The following is a 15059-nucleotide window of genomic DNA, read 5'->3' on the forward strand; positions in this document are numbered from 1 at the left end:
GTGGTGATGTTGTCTGATGGTATGAATGTCCTCAATACCACTGAGCCATACAGTTAGAAATGATGAAGATAGTAAAGTTCATGTGTACTTTACCACTACTTTTTTTTTTTTTGAGGGGGAGTTTCACTCTTCTTGCCCAGGCTGGAGTGCAGTGGTGTGATCTCAGCTTACTACCTCCACTTCCCGGATTCAAGCGATTCTCCTTCCTCAGCCTCCCGAGTAGCTGGGATTACAGGCATGTGCCACCACACCTAGCTAATTTTGTATTTTTAGTAGAGACGGGGTTTCACCATATTGGTCAGGCTGGTCTCGAACTCCTGACCTCAGATGATCTGCCCACCTAGGCCTCCCAAAGTGCTGGGATTACAGGCGTGAGCCACGGTGCCTGGCCACCATAATTTTTAAAAAAAGGGAAAAAAGTGAACCACACGCTAGGAAGACAACCTAACTTCTTATTCCAGTGAAATGTTTTCCTGGTTTACCTGCACTAAGGTGGTAAAACAAACAAACAAAAAAAAACAATCCTTTCTGAGGTTGTGATCCAAGCCACTGGGGAAAATGGCTCTATTCATACACTGGGCCTGTACTGTGACCGGCTGAATTGTGTCCCCTACAGTTCCTATGTTGAAGTCCTACCCATACGACCCTCCCACTCCCCCCAACGCCATACCTCAGAATGTGACTGTATTAGGAGGCATTTGGAGGTAGCATCGTTAAAGAGATAATTAAGTTATAATGCGGTCATTAGGTGGGCCCTATTCCAGTATAACTGGTGTCTATAAAAAATTAGGAAACAGACTGGGACGACCCTGTGAGGGAAAAGGTGGCCATCTGCAAGCTAAGGAGAAAGACTCAGAAAACAAGCCTGCTGGTACCTTGATCTCAGGAGTTCTAGCCCCCAGAATTGTGAGAAAATAAATTTCTGTTGTTTAAGCCACCCAGTCTATGGTAGTTTATAATGGCAGCCTGAGGCCTCACACCCTCTTGGGGGCCACAGCATCTTTATTAACTAGTATGTCCCTGGCCTGCTCCACACTCTTCTGCCTCCCCCTAACCCCAGCTGAAAACACAAAGGTGGTTCTTCGGTCTTTCCTATCAGGAAGGCCCTGCTTCTCCGCATGCCTTCCCAGCTGGCAACTTCCTTTCCCACCACTCCTCTGTTACTTTGACTCCTGTTGGTATTTTCACTATACCCTTGGAATCTTCTTTGTACACATTTTTTTTCCCCATTTGAGGGCAGTGGTTGATGTCTTTGTCATCTTCTTCCCATTACCTGGCGAAGGGCAGCATCTGTCACCTCCATCCATCTTAGGTGAATTAACTTTTTCTTTGAGATGTAGTCTCGCTCTTTCACCCAGGCTGGAGTGCAGTGGTGTGATCTCAGCTAACTGCAAGCTCCACCTCCCAGGTTCACACCATTCTCCTGCCTCAGCCTCTCGATTAGCTGGGACTACAGGCGCCCGCCACCATGCCCAGCTAATTTTTTTTGTATTTTTAGTAGAGACGGGGTTACACTGTGTTAGCTAGGATGGTCTCGATCTCCTGACCTCATTTCGTGATCCACCTGCCTTGGCCTCCCAAAGTGCCGGGATTACAGGCATGAGCCACTGAGCCTGGCCTGGTGAATTAATTTTAATTCTGGCTGGGCGTGGTGGCTGACACCTATAATCCCAGTGCTTTGGGAGGCCAAGGTAGGCGGATCACTTGAGGTCAGGATTTCGAGACCAGCCTGGCCAACATGGCAAAACTCTGTCTCCTAAAAATACAAAAATTAGCCACACGTGGTGGCACACACTTGTAATCCCAGATACTCAGGAGGCTGACACAGGAGAATCGCTTGAACCAGAGAGACAGAGTTTGCAGTGAGCCGAGATTGTGTCACTGCACTCAGCCTGGGCAACAGAGTGAGACTCTGTCTCAAAAAAAAAATAAAAAAAAAAAATTCTAATACAAGACAAAGGAGCATTTTGATTAAACCAGTATTTATTAACAGCATGCCTGATTCTGTGGAAAGCAGACTTGAACCCTGGTCATTCCTACTCTCAGGGGCAGCATGTTAACGAAAGCAGCCTACAAGTCTATCTCTTAAACTCCACTTGTGTGTACACCTTGGTGATGTCATTGTACCTGCCTTCAGGGGGCTGGTAGTTAGGGATCGGTGGTGTGTAATGTGGCCCTTCCTTCTCAAAGGGGAACAGGTTAGGATCCCGCTTGATGGCCTCAGCATGGAGCTTCGGGGATTCGAGTCGCAGTTCCTCCAGAGCTTCCTGCTGGGCTTCTAGCATAGCCCTGATGGTGTCCCTCTCCGTCTTATGCTCTTGCTGCTTGTACAAGGACCACTTCTTCAGAAGCACAGCTCTCCTCTCAGTCTCCTCAAAGGTGAGCTCCACCTGAGGCCGCTCTCTGCAAAGAAGCTAAGGGTTACCAACCTCACTGGCATGTAAATCTGTGACTGCAACTGACACAAGTATTCCCATTGCCAGACACAGACAGGACTTAGGAGATAAAACAAGTTTGGGACAAATTAAGAAATGGAATGTTGAATATGGCTGCAGCTGCAACTGATGCTGGGAACCAAGGTCATTTGCTGTCAGAAGAACAGATGATCTGAGGAGACTGGTAGCACTTCCTCTGCCCAAGCAAATACTCCCTTGGGTGAGAGATGACTTTAACACCTGTCCCTTTATAGATGGTGCACACTGCTTACAAAATGGTAGTAGGAGCTGTTAACCCTGCACACAGTAGAATCCCAACAAATACCAACTAAAGGTATCTGCATGATAAAACAAGAGGCCAAGGGTTTTCTACTGTTAGGATGAGGTGAGGGCTTCAGACTCCAGGCCCAAGGGATCAGAAACAGCCAAGACTCCTCATGCATGACAGCAACAACATGAACTCCAGAGCAGTGCTTAAGTATCTGGATTATTAGATGTCTTAGGTTCTTTCCCACCCAGAGCCATTCAAGAGTACCACCCAAGGATGCTTTCTCCTGCTCCCAAAAGGAGCAAGGAGTCATTAAGGCCAAGTCAGCTGAAGCCAGCCTACTGACCAGTGACTATCACAGGTGTGAACTACAGACACAACTACCTGAAGTTGATATTACTCCTTTGTCCTGAGGACTTCATCCCTAGAGAAGGATCCTTACCTTGCTTTATCCAAGAACTGTAGAGGGGTAATAAAATCTTCAATAGGAATTAGCTCTTGAGTAGCCTTTTCCAGTTTTCGGATCTTCCTTTTCAAGCGCTCCTTTGCTTCTTGGTCTTTTTTAGGATCTACCTTCTTCTTCTTTCGAGGAGGTTCTGATCTAATAGATAAAGCAAATATTAAACATTTTCCTCTTTGGTCTCATGAACCTACTGAGAGACAAGATGGTAAGTACCCCATATTGACCTCTCCACTGGGGGAAGGAGCTGTGCATGACTGACTCATGAGCTCAGCATGGTGAGGAGGTACTCCACCCCACAGTACTTGTGAGAACTGTGTGGGTGCCATCAATTACAAGAAACAGTGCAAAAGCAGCCGGGTTTAGTGGCTCACGCCTGTAATCCCAGCACTTTGGGAGGCAAAGGCGGGCAGATCGCCCAAGATCAGGAGTTCGAGACCAGCCTGGCCAACATGGCGAAACCCTGTCTCTACTAAAAATACAAAAATTAGCCGGGTGTGGTGGTGCGCACCTGTAATCCCAGCTTCTCGGGAAGCTGAGGCAGGAGAATCACTTGAGCCTGGGAGGTGGAGGTTGCAGTGGGACGAGATCACGCCACTGCACTCCAGCTTGAGTAACAGAGCGAGACTCTGTCTCAAAAAAAAAAAAAAGTACAAAAGCAACAAGAGGCATCAGGGTATAAAATCAGGGGAAGTGTTCCTCTTTACTGCTGGGATTCAGGTGTGCCTTGGGATTACACTCAAAAGTGAAAATATCAAACTGTTAGATTAGAAGCTCATTACTATTAAAATTGATTTGTGGACCGGGTGCGGTAGCTCAGGCCTGTAATCCCAGCACTGGGGGGGGCTGAGGTGGGTGGATCACCTGAGATCAGGAGTTCCAGACCAGCCTGACCAACATGGTAAAACCCCATCTCTACTAAAAATACAAAAATTAGCCGGGCGTGGTGGTGGGCGCCTGTAATCCCAGCTACTTGGGAGGCTGAGGCAGAATTAGTTAAACCCAGGAGGCAAAGGTTGCAGTGATCCGAGGTCACACCACTGCACTCCAGCCTGGGTGACACAGTGAGACTCCATCTCAAAAAAAAAAAAAAAAAGAAAAATCAAATCCTTTACCATCAAGATTGACTGAATCAAGTATCTACAAAGAGTCGAGAGTGCCAGATGGAAATACCTTTAATACTTGCATCTTCCCCACACTCTCCAGGGCCTCAGAATGGGCAGGGAAGAGGAAGGCTCATGAAGAAACAGAAACTTAAGCTGTGTCCTTTAAAACACACAAGAATCCCTTCAAGAATACTTACTTAAACTGCTCAAATTTTAAAAATTACAGCAATCTATGGTTTGGAAAATGTTGGAAAGACAGAAAAGCATCGGCCTAAATTTAACTGAGAAACTTTGTAGGCTGTTAATTTTGCAAACCACACATCCAGCATTCTTGGTTTGTTCTCTACACATCGACTGACACCTATACCCCCAGAGGTCAGGCCCTCGGTTGAGTTTTACCTCATGGGAATGAGTTCCCAGAAAGACAACAATGACGCTCGCTGGTGAGTCTCTCTAATCTGCCTCTGCCAAGTTCCCAGAAACCTGAAAGATACAAGAGCATGTATAAATATCTGCTTTTCGAGGCTAGGCGCGGTTGCTCACGTCTGTAATCCCAGCATTTTGGGAGGCCAAGGCGGGTGGATCGCGAAGTCAGGAGCTCAAGACCAGCTTGGCCAACATGGTGAAACCCCGTCTCTACTAAAAATACAAAAATTAGCCGGGCATGGTGTTGGGCGCCTGTAATCCGAGCTACTCGGGAGGCCGGGGCAGAACTGCCTGAACCCGGGAGGCAGAGGTTGCAGTGAGCCGAAATCGCGCCACTGCACTCCAGCCTGGGCGACAGAGCGAGACTCTGTCTCAAATAAATAAATAAATATCTGATTCTCTCCCACTTCACAGGAAAATAAAAAATTACAATGCTCCCGAACCCGGGGCACTTGTAACTACTTGATGTGACAGCAAGGTCAACGTGGGAGATTTTTCAAAATCTTTCGTTCACACCACAGAGGACTTGAGCAGGACCCCTGCTTGCCAGGGTGCTCAGATTTTCATGCATAACAGTCACGATCAGATAGCTCATCCCTGAGATATTCGTGGACTGGGAGGCGAGCAGGGAGCACAGGCGAGTCCTGGCGGACAGGCGCGAAGACCCCGCACGCGCCCTGGGCACTCCGCTATCCGGCCAGCGTCCGCGCTCACCCGCTAGTCCGGCGCAGGGCTAGCGAGATACCTCGCAGCACGGAGGCCGTCATGGCTACCCTCGCCGCTTCCGGGCGTGCGCCCCTCCGCAGTCCGTCCCGCGGTGCCCCCTGCTGAGATCCGGCAGACCAGCCGCCCAGCGCTCTGGCGTTCCGGCTGCGGTGGCTGGGACGCGCCTGTCCCCGCCCCCGACGCAGCCCCGCCTCGGGCGTCCGCTGCGCACACACGAGCGCCTTGCGCTTCACGCGGCTCGGGGTCCTCCCTTCCGTCCCCGGCCTGGACTGCGAGCGCGCCTCTGCAGCGGGCACAGTCCCGCCAGCCAGGCCCTAGCCGGTTGGTCGGTCTGCGCCCTCGCGCGGGCCGCGGCCCCACAGTGCAGCCGGAGCGGCCGAGGGGGCGTCCCTCTGCTCCTCCGAGTCCAAATGTTCATGTCTAGGCAAACGGCCCCGATCTTCTAATAAACGCGTCCGCCCCAGCCTCCCCCACCAGGGTTGGCTCGTCCCCCGCATTCGTTCGAGTCCGAAGCCCGGATCGCATTCCGGCGCCGGCGCGGAACCCGGCGCTCACAAGATGCTCAATAGCGCGTGTTGATGAATGACGGAAGCTAGTTCATAAGTCGGACTCAGCCTGGCAAGGCAGAGCTGGTGACGGGCGGTCCACGCCACCTGGGCCCCGCCTGCCTCTGCGGCCGGCCCGGGTTGCAACTCCAGGCCCCGCTCGCTGTCCGCCGTCCAGGCGAACCGCCCCTTCTCTGGGCGCCCGGGCCCGACCCGAAGCCCCTGCCAGCCGAGGAGCCGGGGCGGCCCAGTCCGCGTGGGGAGCGGTTTCCCGCCGGGGCGATTTGGCAGGTGCGCGCCGTGACTTCCGGCGTTGCCCGGGAGCCGCCTGAGGAGGAGCGGCGCAGGGGATGCGGCTGTGGTGGCGGCGGCGGCGGCGGCCGAGCGCGGGTGGCGGCTGTGGCGGCGGAGGGGGGCGCGGGCCGGCGATGGCGCGGCGGCCCTGAGGGCGCGGGGCGGGCGGCGGCCGGAGGGCGGGCGGCGCGGGAGGAAGCGGCGGCGGTGGCTCCATGGCCCGGGCGCGCTGAGGGACCCGGCGCTTGCCTCAGCCCGGCGGCGGCGGCGGCGGCCGAACAATGAAGCTCCTGAAGCCGACCTGGGTCAACCACAATGGTGAGTGCGCGCAGGGGTCGCGGGAGGCCGAGCCCGAAGTCGGGTCGGGGTCTGGAGTCAAGTCGGGGCGCGCGCAAGTCCTGCCTGTCTCGCCCCTGACGCCCGGTACCCGGTGCCCAAGCCAAGAAGCCGGCGGGAGCGGACTTTGTCCTCAGCGCGGAGAGGCCGGTGAGCGCCAGCACGTGCTCCGGGTTGACCGCAGCGAGGGCCATCTTCGCCCCTGGCCTTTGCTCCGAGTCTTCCGCTGCCCACCTGTGGTCCTTGGAGGGGCCGCGGCCTGGCTCCCAGGAGCGGGCCTTGGTGCCAGCCAGTGCCTTCCACTGGTCTGCATCGCCCGAGAAGTGCTCAGACGGTCCTGAAGGTGAAACCGGGACGAAATCCCCCTTGTGGCCTTTCAGTGGCAGGATGAAGATCCGAAATCTGCAAGAGGGACTGTTACTGCCCCTCTGGATCTGGTGACAGTGCCCCCAGTTGGGGAATTGTGGTCCCTGAATAGGAGGGTTCGGGGGCCCAGGGCCCCCGCGAAGGATCCACGATTAATGCTGAGCTGGGACATCACGGTGAACTAGGGTTGGGCAGATAGGGCACAGGTGTGTTCTAGGAGAGGCGCTTCCTTAGCTCTGTGGCAGTGGCCCCAAAGCACACCCTTGGGGAACAGACTCATCCACCCCGTATCTTGACTCTGATACAGAGAGGCTAGTGGTAATCAGTTTCGTCATAGTTCTGCCTTGTTGGCAGAACTGCTGCAGGAGTTGGTGTTTGCTCCCCAGGGAGATGAAAAAAGCGCGCACCCCCTCCCCCACCCCACTCTGCTGACAGCACTGTAGCACAGAAATCAACCCAGGGAGACTCCTCCAGCCCAGGGCCTGATTCTGGCCTGTCTGACTGTTGACAGGCAAAGGGTCACCCTGATGCTGTCTTGTTCCTCATTTCTACTTTGCAATGCGACTAGAGGGTGCTGCCGTTTTCTTTAAGAGCGAGAATAGATATTTTAACATGTGGCTTTTTCGTTTTGAATTTGGTCCCAGGATGCTCTCTACTACCACAACTAAACTGAACTGATAATGTGTGTGTTCTCCTCCTGCCACCTCTCTCTCCTTCCATCTTGTGTGACATCTTTCCCATTTTTCAGGAGTAAGTGAGGTCACGTGTTTCTTTTGAAACTGTTCATCCTGAGTTACCCCGGTAGATGTGCTGTATCACTGTCTGTGTGTTTTGCCTTGCATGGAAGGTGTGAGGGTACTTTCCATATGCTCCCAGGGTAGGGACTGCCTCAATCCCTTCTGTATGCCCTGCTGCATTGAGCAACCTCTTCCACATGATGGGTATGTGATAAATATTGGCTAAAACAGGTAAGAAAGCTGAGGTTTTCATAATTTATCAAGATGAAGTTAGGTTTACTGTGCATGAAAGCAGAAGCCTTGAGTTTTAGTTTCATTTCTCCTGTTGATCTCCAAGAGCATTTCCTGATGTGTACTGTGCAGATCTTTCCCTGGAGAACTGGACAAATATTGTAATTATGAATTATGCTTGTGATTAGGAAAGGAAAAATGTTATTATGAACTAGTTTACTGTGTGAAGGTCTGATGGAATTTTTATTTTAAAATGCTTTACCTAAATCAGTTTTTGTGAATAGCCTACCCTTCTCCAGCCTCTCTTCTACTGTCATATAACTCGTTCCCTTTTGATAAGCTCCTTTGTAGGCCAAAAGTTTTATGCTATGTAAACATAAGTCAAGATGCTTAAGTGATGAACTAGGTACAAATGAATAAGAGACTACACTTAGATCAGCAGCCAAGTGCATCAGCCTGGCGGGGCAAGCACAACAGTGGCCCTCATTGCTGAGGGCCTCTCTACAGCCCTAGAATGGAGCATGATAATATCTACTCTAACCACTTCATAGTATGCTTGTGATACTCAGTTGGGAGCGTAGATATAAAAATGCTCCCCAAACTGTAAAGTGCTTTAGAAATCTGAGATAATAAGTAATAATGAAAAGAGGCTGGACACAGTGGCTCACACCTGTAGTCCCAGCACTTTGGGAGGCTGAGGCGGGCGGATCACTAGGTCAAGAGATCGAGACCATCCTGGCCAACATGGTGAAACCCCATCTCTACTAAAAATACAAAAATTAGCTGGGCATGGTGACGTGCACCTGTAGTCCCAGCTACTCGGGAGGCTGAGGCAGGAGAATCGCTTGAACCCTGGAGGTAGAGGTTGCAGTGAGCCGAGATCGCACCATAGCACTCCTGCCTGGGCAACAGGGCGAGACTCCATCTCAAAAAAAAAAAAAAAAAGATACGGCGACTCTGGCAGAATGGGATTTAACTTCTTTTAAACTTGTTCTTTGTCAAATTTCCTTTCTTTTAAAATCTCGTGGAATGTTCAGAAGGACTGTCAGAGGTAAATTACCACTGCCCTGGAGGAAATGATGCTGATCTGAATCACTGCCGAGCAGGCCTTTAAAGACTATAGGAGTATTGGTGGCTGCTGGGAGCAGGGGCTGCTCAGCCAGAAGCCTGAGGGGTGGGTAGTGGCCAGTAAAATTGTGCTTGCTTTTGGAAAGCACATCATTACACTTTCTGGCTTCCTTGCTCTGTATTCATGTCTCCTATTTTGTGAAGCACAAACATAACTTTTTTTTTTTTAAATAGAAATGGGATCTTGCAATGTTGCCCAGGCTAGACTCAAATACCTGGGCTCAAGGGATCTTCCTGCCTCAGCATCCTGAGTAGCTGGGACTACAGGCGTGAGCCACTGCACCCAGCATGAACATACTTTTTCTGTTTTTCGAGAGTCTAAAGAGGGAAGTAGCAGAGAGCTCAGCATTTTTCTCTGGTGTGGCAGGGAATCCATTCAAAGTGGAGAGGGTAGCTAGAACAGGAGAAGTATTTGTTGAAGTGTAGGTGTACTTTGGTCTTCATTTTCTTGGCTGATAATAGAGACACCTCTAAGGTAGGGTTTCCCAACTTCAGCAGGTTGACATTTTGGGCCATAAAATTGTGTGATTGTCATCTATGTTATAGAATGTTTCTAGTATCCTTGGCCTCTACCCACCAGATGCCAGTAGCACTTCACAAACACCTTCTTAGAGTAAGTTGATACAACTTCTGGTTGTATCAACCAAAAATATCTCCAGTCATTGCCAATGTCCATTGGTAGCCAAAATCACCCCCAATTGAGAAGCGCTTGTCTAAGGTTATCAATAAGTTAATCTTGAAGTTGTCACGTTGCAGTGAAATGAGCCTTGAATGCGGAATCAGACTGGGTTCAAAACTGCATCATTTACCAGCTGTAAATTCTTGGACTTATAACTCTACTTCTGGGCCTTGGTAAAATAAGACTTACCTCTTCCATTTTATCCTATGACCAAATATAAAAGATTGTTAAATTGAGATATATAATAATAGCTATCATTTATATACAAGTTATGTGTCAGGTATTGTTCATACATACACATTTTACTTTGTGTTCTTGATATAGTATTCTCTATATATTTTATTTTAGAATTGACCAAAATAAGCTTTATTTCTAAGTTAGGTTAAGGTCAGAAAGCAAAAACAACTGGGTTTCTGGTTTTAAAGTTTGTAGAAATATGGAGTTTGTATGTTTAGAAAATCTCGTTGAGATTCATGGCTCTTCCCAACTCTGGGCCTTTGCTCCTGAGTTTTTTTCTGGAATTCTCATGCCTGGGCAGACAGCGCTCATGCTCAGCTCTTTGGTGAAGCCAGTTCTAACCAAGAGGGCCAGGACTGAAAGAGCTCTTGTCCACCTGGCCTTTGGTTCACACTTTGATGGCAGTGTTATGAAAAGGGATTTGGGAAATTTTCAAGAATAGGGTAACTTGCTGGTAATCACATGGCCTTATGGTGTGTGTTTTCTCCTGTCCTGCGATTGGATTATTTTTACCCCTACCTTGTGTTATTCTGAAAAGGATTTGAAGCTGTCCTACTGAGACATCAGCATGAAAATTAAATAATTCAGCTTGAAGGGAAAATGTAAGCAGAATCATATAATGATAAAATCAGGAGTGGGTGGGTAAGGTCCAGCCTGCTGCCGGAGGGCACTGCAGACTTATGTCTGAGAATTGACAGGGAAAGGATCCTAATGGTGAGGTTATATGATTGCAGTGGTTGAGAGATAAACTTGGCAGTTGCTTTGGATCAGTGGTTCTACAGGGCAATGTCTAGAGACATTTGTGGTTGTCACAACAGGGTTGGGCAGGGTAAGTGCTACTGGCATCGAGTGGGTAGGGGACAAATCTGTTAAACATTGTATGGCATGCAGGACAGCCCACACATGGAGAATTATCTAGCCCCAAATATCAATAGTGCTAAGGGTGAGAAACCCCGCTCTGAATAAGTTATTTGCCTTTTGGTGTATTTGTCTTATAGTTCTGACTAGACTGTAAGTTTCTTGAGGACAAGAATTTTGTCTTCTGTTTTTGGAATCAGATATCCTGCTCTGGAGTCTCTGTGCCCTGCTGTTTACTAAATATGTGACATAAAAAGTTTTTCCATCTCTTTTCCTAATCTGTTCATGAAGTCAATAATTCTTGCCTCACCTGCTCCATATGATAGCTCAGAAAATGCAAATTCTCTCAGTAATTTCTCTCCTGACTTATGCCTGAAGACAGTAGGTTGATTTAGGAAAATAAGCAGAGTACATCTGAAGAGTCAGAAGAAAACTGGGTGAGATTTTGCTGTGGATTTTTCACTAATTTATGCAACAAACATTGAACCTTTCTGGTAAGAGTTCTGTGGGGACCAGAGGTAAATAAGGCTCTGTCTCTGAACAGAAAGCTGTGTGGAAAATAGATGAGAGAGATTGACATACAAACCGTATTCTAGAATGCAGGGCAGGGGAAACAGGAGCTAGAGGAATAAGCGTGATAGCCCAAGGAGGAAGGGCACTTCATCAGCAGAGTCGGGTTTGTGGATGTGTCCTTGGACTGAACCTTGACGTGACTAGAATTGTGAGGGCAGAGAAGGTGCCACAGCACATGAGACCATCAGGAGAAAAGGCCCAGAGGGTGAGAGCATTTAGGAAAAGACATAGAACATGTTAGGAGGGAGGCTAAACAGGGCAAGAGGGAGAATGGGGCTGGGAGGCAGAGCCTTGCCAGCAGCTTGAACTTCCTTCTTGGGGTTAGCGGAGAGAGGAGAGCATTGAGGCTTCTGAGGAAGCTGGATAAAACACCCAACCTGTGTCTTAGGTAGGACCTAGAGGAGTTAAGAGTTTCCAGTCTTGGTGAGATGCTCAGGGAGACGGAGGTCACAGGTGATGGAGGTGAGAAATAGAGAGGCACTAAAGACAGGGTAGAGGTAGAATTAATGGGACTTGGCCATATAGGCAGGTGACCGTAGATCTGGGCCACTGTGAATTTATTTACTTATATATTTTATTTATTTATTTTGAGACAGAGTCTTGCTCTGTCACCCAGGCTGGAGTGCAGTGGCATGATCTCAGCTCACTGCAACCTCCGCCTCCCGGATTCAAGTGATTCTCCTACCTCAGCCTCCCGAGTAGCTTGGATTACAGGCACATGCCACCACGCCTGGCTAATTTTTGTATTTTTAGTGTTTGGTATTTAGTATTTTTGTATTTTTAATACACATTTTCTCCATGTTGGCCTGGCTGGTCTCGAACTCCTGACCTCAGGTGATCCACCCACCTCAGCCTCCCAAAGTGCTAGTATTACAGGTGTGAGCCACCGTGCCCAGCCACTCTCTGAATTAATTTCTTTAATATGCTGCAGAAAGAGTATGGATGAAGGCCAGGAAATGGGCTTTTCTTAAACATTTGTTTTACTCTAAGAAGTGGTTGAAAAGCTATTTTCACTTTATGAGCAGAATCATAGTTACACAGCTGGGAGGGACTTCTGAGGAGCGTCTGGCCTTGACCACTGAAGCCAAGTAGGAGACCTGCTGCCACTGTGCTGATCTTGGGTCCTGTCGGTGACCAGGAAGAGGATGCTCTGTGTTTGGCTTGACCCCTCCCTTTCCCTAGAGGTTGCTAGCATGTTCTGTTCATCCAGGGTGTTTGCCTATGGACTGCAGAAGTGTCTAGCACATGAACCAGAGGTATGGACTGAGCCCTGGGGACCAAAAATTTATGCAAAGCACATTTTATCATCCTGTCAGAGTCAGCAACAACACCTAGAAGTGAGTGGGATTGTGAACAGTGTGCATATTGTCAAATAGCACAAAGGGAATGTTGCAAATATTGTAGGGTTGCCTGCCTTGTTCCTTGTTAGCAGAACCCCAATTTTTTTGGTCTGCCTTCTGCAGGCCAAGCTGCTGATAGCCCTAAGCTGGTGTGGGGGTAAGTGCCAAGGATTTGTTGAGGAACAGCCATGTGATGCCATTTTGGCCCTTGAGACTAGGAGGGGACGTCTGCTGGGACCTCCTAGGGAATTAAATAAGAGGAGATGCTTGAAAGGCTAGTCTCTTCTGCTGGACTTCATTAGGTCTGCGTGTAAAAGCCAGCTTGGAACAGGGCCAACACTGATGACAGGAGGGGAAGACAGAGGGACATGTCTCTTTAAGTTGCTAAATTAATGCACCCTGAAGCTGACCTATCTCAGGACTTGTTATATATGATAGAAGATTACCCTTGAAATTCTCTATGACTTGCAGCATTACAGTTCGCAGATGGAAATTGAGGCTGAGTGAGATGAGGTGACCCCCTGGCACCAAGATTCCACTAGATGTGATGGAGATGTGTTGAGAGTCACACTTAGACTCCAGCTCAAGCCCAGACTTACTCTTTCTAATTTGCTAAGCACTGGTCTCTGTGCTGAGGCTGGCCACTCTGTCCTGGGGAGCTTCAGGCCCATTTCCTCCTCAGAAGGACAGCTTTCAGAAACCACGTGATACAGCATGGGACCAGGAGTCTGGTCCCTGGAGCTTGTCCTCTGACTGCTTCTGTAGCCATTCTGAGTTCCTTGGGGCTTCTAACCTGGTAGGTTTCTCTTGAAGTGTGCTTGGTGAGCCTTCTCTGGCATTTGGTTTTCAAGAGTTCTCTGGTTGTGGGATATTGAGAATGTTTTCAGTGAGAAGCAGAAGGGAGAGATCTGTGGACTTGGACTTTGGGTCTTCCGCATTGGCCTGATTGGTACAACTAGGTCATGTGCCCTCTCTTGCATCAATCATCGTTGCCTACTGGCTTACATAACGGGCAGAGTGGATATCTGAATAAAACTGGAGTTCTATTAGATACCTCCCCTGGGGAACATATGCTCCTGGAAAACAGACTTTGTCTTTGCTCATACCCTTTTCCAGGGGCCAGGAATGGTAGTTGGTACACACCATAGTAGTCACTCAGTAAATGTTGAAGGAGTGCTGAGTGCTGGAAGTTGGTGTTGGAAAGTGGCTGATGGATGGGCAGCTAACAGGATCTGTTGTCCTTGGCTGGTAGAGCTGATGTACTGCAAATAAACTTCTTGTTCATCCTGGCTGGCTCTTTCTGGTGGAATCTGCTGGCAGTTCCAATGATGAGAGGAAACACTCTGCCCAAGCCTTACCCAAGGAGTTCATTTACATGATTCTGTCTTCTAGAGGCTTCCATTTTAGGAAAGGAAGTGGATGAAACAGATAGCAAATGGTTTTAAAACACTCCTGGCAAAAAGAAAACCCATTTAGATTAACATTTGTTGCTCCTAAAAGCACTATCTGCCTCAATGCATTAACAAACCTAGGGTAGGCCAATTCCCTGGGAGGCTACCCTGGCAAAAGCCACTGTGGTGAAGACCAGACAGAAGGGACAGCAGGCCTTATTTGAGGTCCAGGGATAGACCTACGTTGGAGCAGACTCCAGGTCTGCTGCATCCTCTAACAGAAGGTCTCGCATAGAAAAAACACTTGATAAATTCACTGCTGTTTTAAGAGCTGAAAATGTGTGTGTGTGTGTGTGTATGTGTGTCTGTGCATGTGTATGTGTATGCGTGTGTGTGAGTCAGTGTGTGTATGTTTTCAGCTCTTAAAACAGCAGTGAACCAAGCCGCATGCCAGGCTCTTGAGGAGCAGCCTGTTATGCATCCCGGCCAGTGAGACTGGAATGGGATCTGCTGGGGGTTTCCTGTGTAAGTGGAAAAGAGGAGATGTGGGAGGGGAGCTTCCTGGTGAGACACATAGCGGAATCACAAACAAGATCCTGTGAATTGGAGAAATGGCAGACTTAGAGATGAGGAATGCTGAGGCAGAGGCGGGGGATAGACGGGTTTAAGTGGGACGCTTTGGCAAAGCCTGAGTGGAAAGGTAGCATTTGAGCAAAGACCTTGTTGCAGGAGTCAAATTCTGAGCTGCAGATTTTTGCATGCAGGATTATTGGGGAGGGCTCTTGGGATCCACACCATTGAAGGAGTGAAGGAAGCAGGACCAGGCAGAGGGAGAAGGCAAGCTGTGATGTAAGCACAGAGAAAGCCGCAGGCAGCCCTGCTGGGAATTCTGGAGCTGGGGAAGCCCTCAGAGTTGTCCTGGA

The 15059-nt window shown here is 49.2% G+C and overlaps 2 protein-coding genes across 6 annotated transcripts in view; one reads left to right on the top strand and one right to left on the bottom strand.

The window, feature by feature from the left end:
* Nucleotides 1-1965: 1965 nt before the first annotated feature.
* On the bottom strand, nt 1966-6115 carry MRPL40 (mitochondrial ribosomal protein L40). Its single transcript, XM_003280350.3, has 4 exons — nt 5410-6115; nt 4669-4752; nt 3146-3304; nt 1966-2403 (listed from the first exon to the last, which is right to left on the bottom strand). Exons 1-4 carry the CDS (start codon nt 5460-5462, stop codon nt 2079-2081), a joined length of 621 nt encoding a protein of 206 aa, XP_003280398.1. The 5' UTR covers nt 5463-6115; the 3' UTR covers nt 1966-2078.
* A 163-nt stretch (nt 6116-6278) lies between these two features.
* Nucleotides 6279-15059, top strand: part of LOC100581135 (protein HIRA) — a 95237-nt gene continuing 86456 nt past the window's right edge. For 2 of the 5 annotated variants that reach the window (XM_030815864.1, XM_030815867.1), the window contains exon 1: nt 6288-6578. In XM_030815864.1, coding sequence (XP_030671724.1) covers nt 6542-6578 — 37 coding nt within the window. In that variant the 5' untranslated portion in view covers nt 6288-6541. Of the gene's footprint in view, nt 6579-15059 lie in introns of all 5 variants that reach the window. The other 3 variants (XM_003280348.3, XM_030815866.1, XM_030815868.1) reach the window with 3 other exon arrangements.

Source organism: Nomascus leucogenys, chromosome 7b (genome assembly GCF_006542625.1).
Source record: "Nomascus leucogenys isolate Asia chromosome 7b, Asia_NLE_v1, whole genome shotgun sequence".
NCBI lineage: Eukaryota > Metazoa > Chordata > Mammalia > Primates > Hylobatidae > Nomascus > Nomascus leucogenys.

Excerpts from the sequence above, each read along its gene's own strand:
- MRPL40 (XM_003280350.3), bottom strand. The coding sequence starts at position 5,462 with ATGACGGCCTCCGTGCTGCGAGGTATCTCGCTAGCCCTGCGCCGGACT. Across the intron at positions 3,305-4,668 it reads TGGGAACTCATTCCCATGAG|ATCAGAACCTCCTCGAAAGA; the intron begins GTAAAACTCAAC and ends TTTATCTATTAG. Across the intron at positions 2,404-3,145 it reads CAGTTCTTGGATAAAGCAAG|AGAGCGGCCTCAGGTGGAGC; the intron begins GTAAGGATCCTT and ends GCTTCTTTGCAG.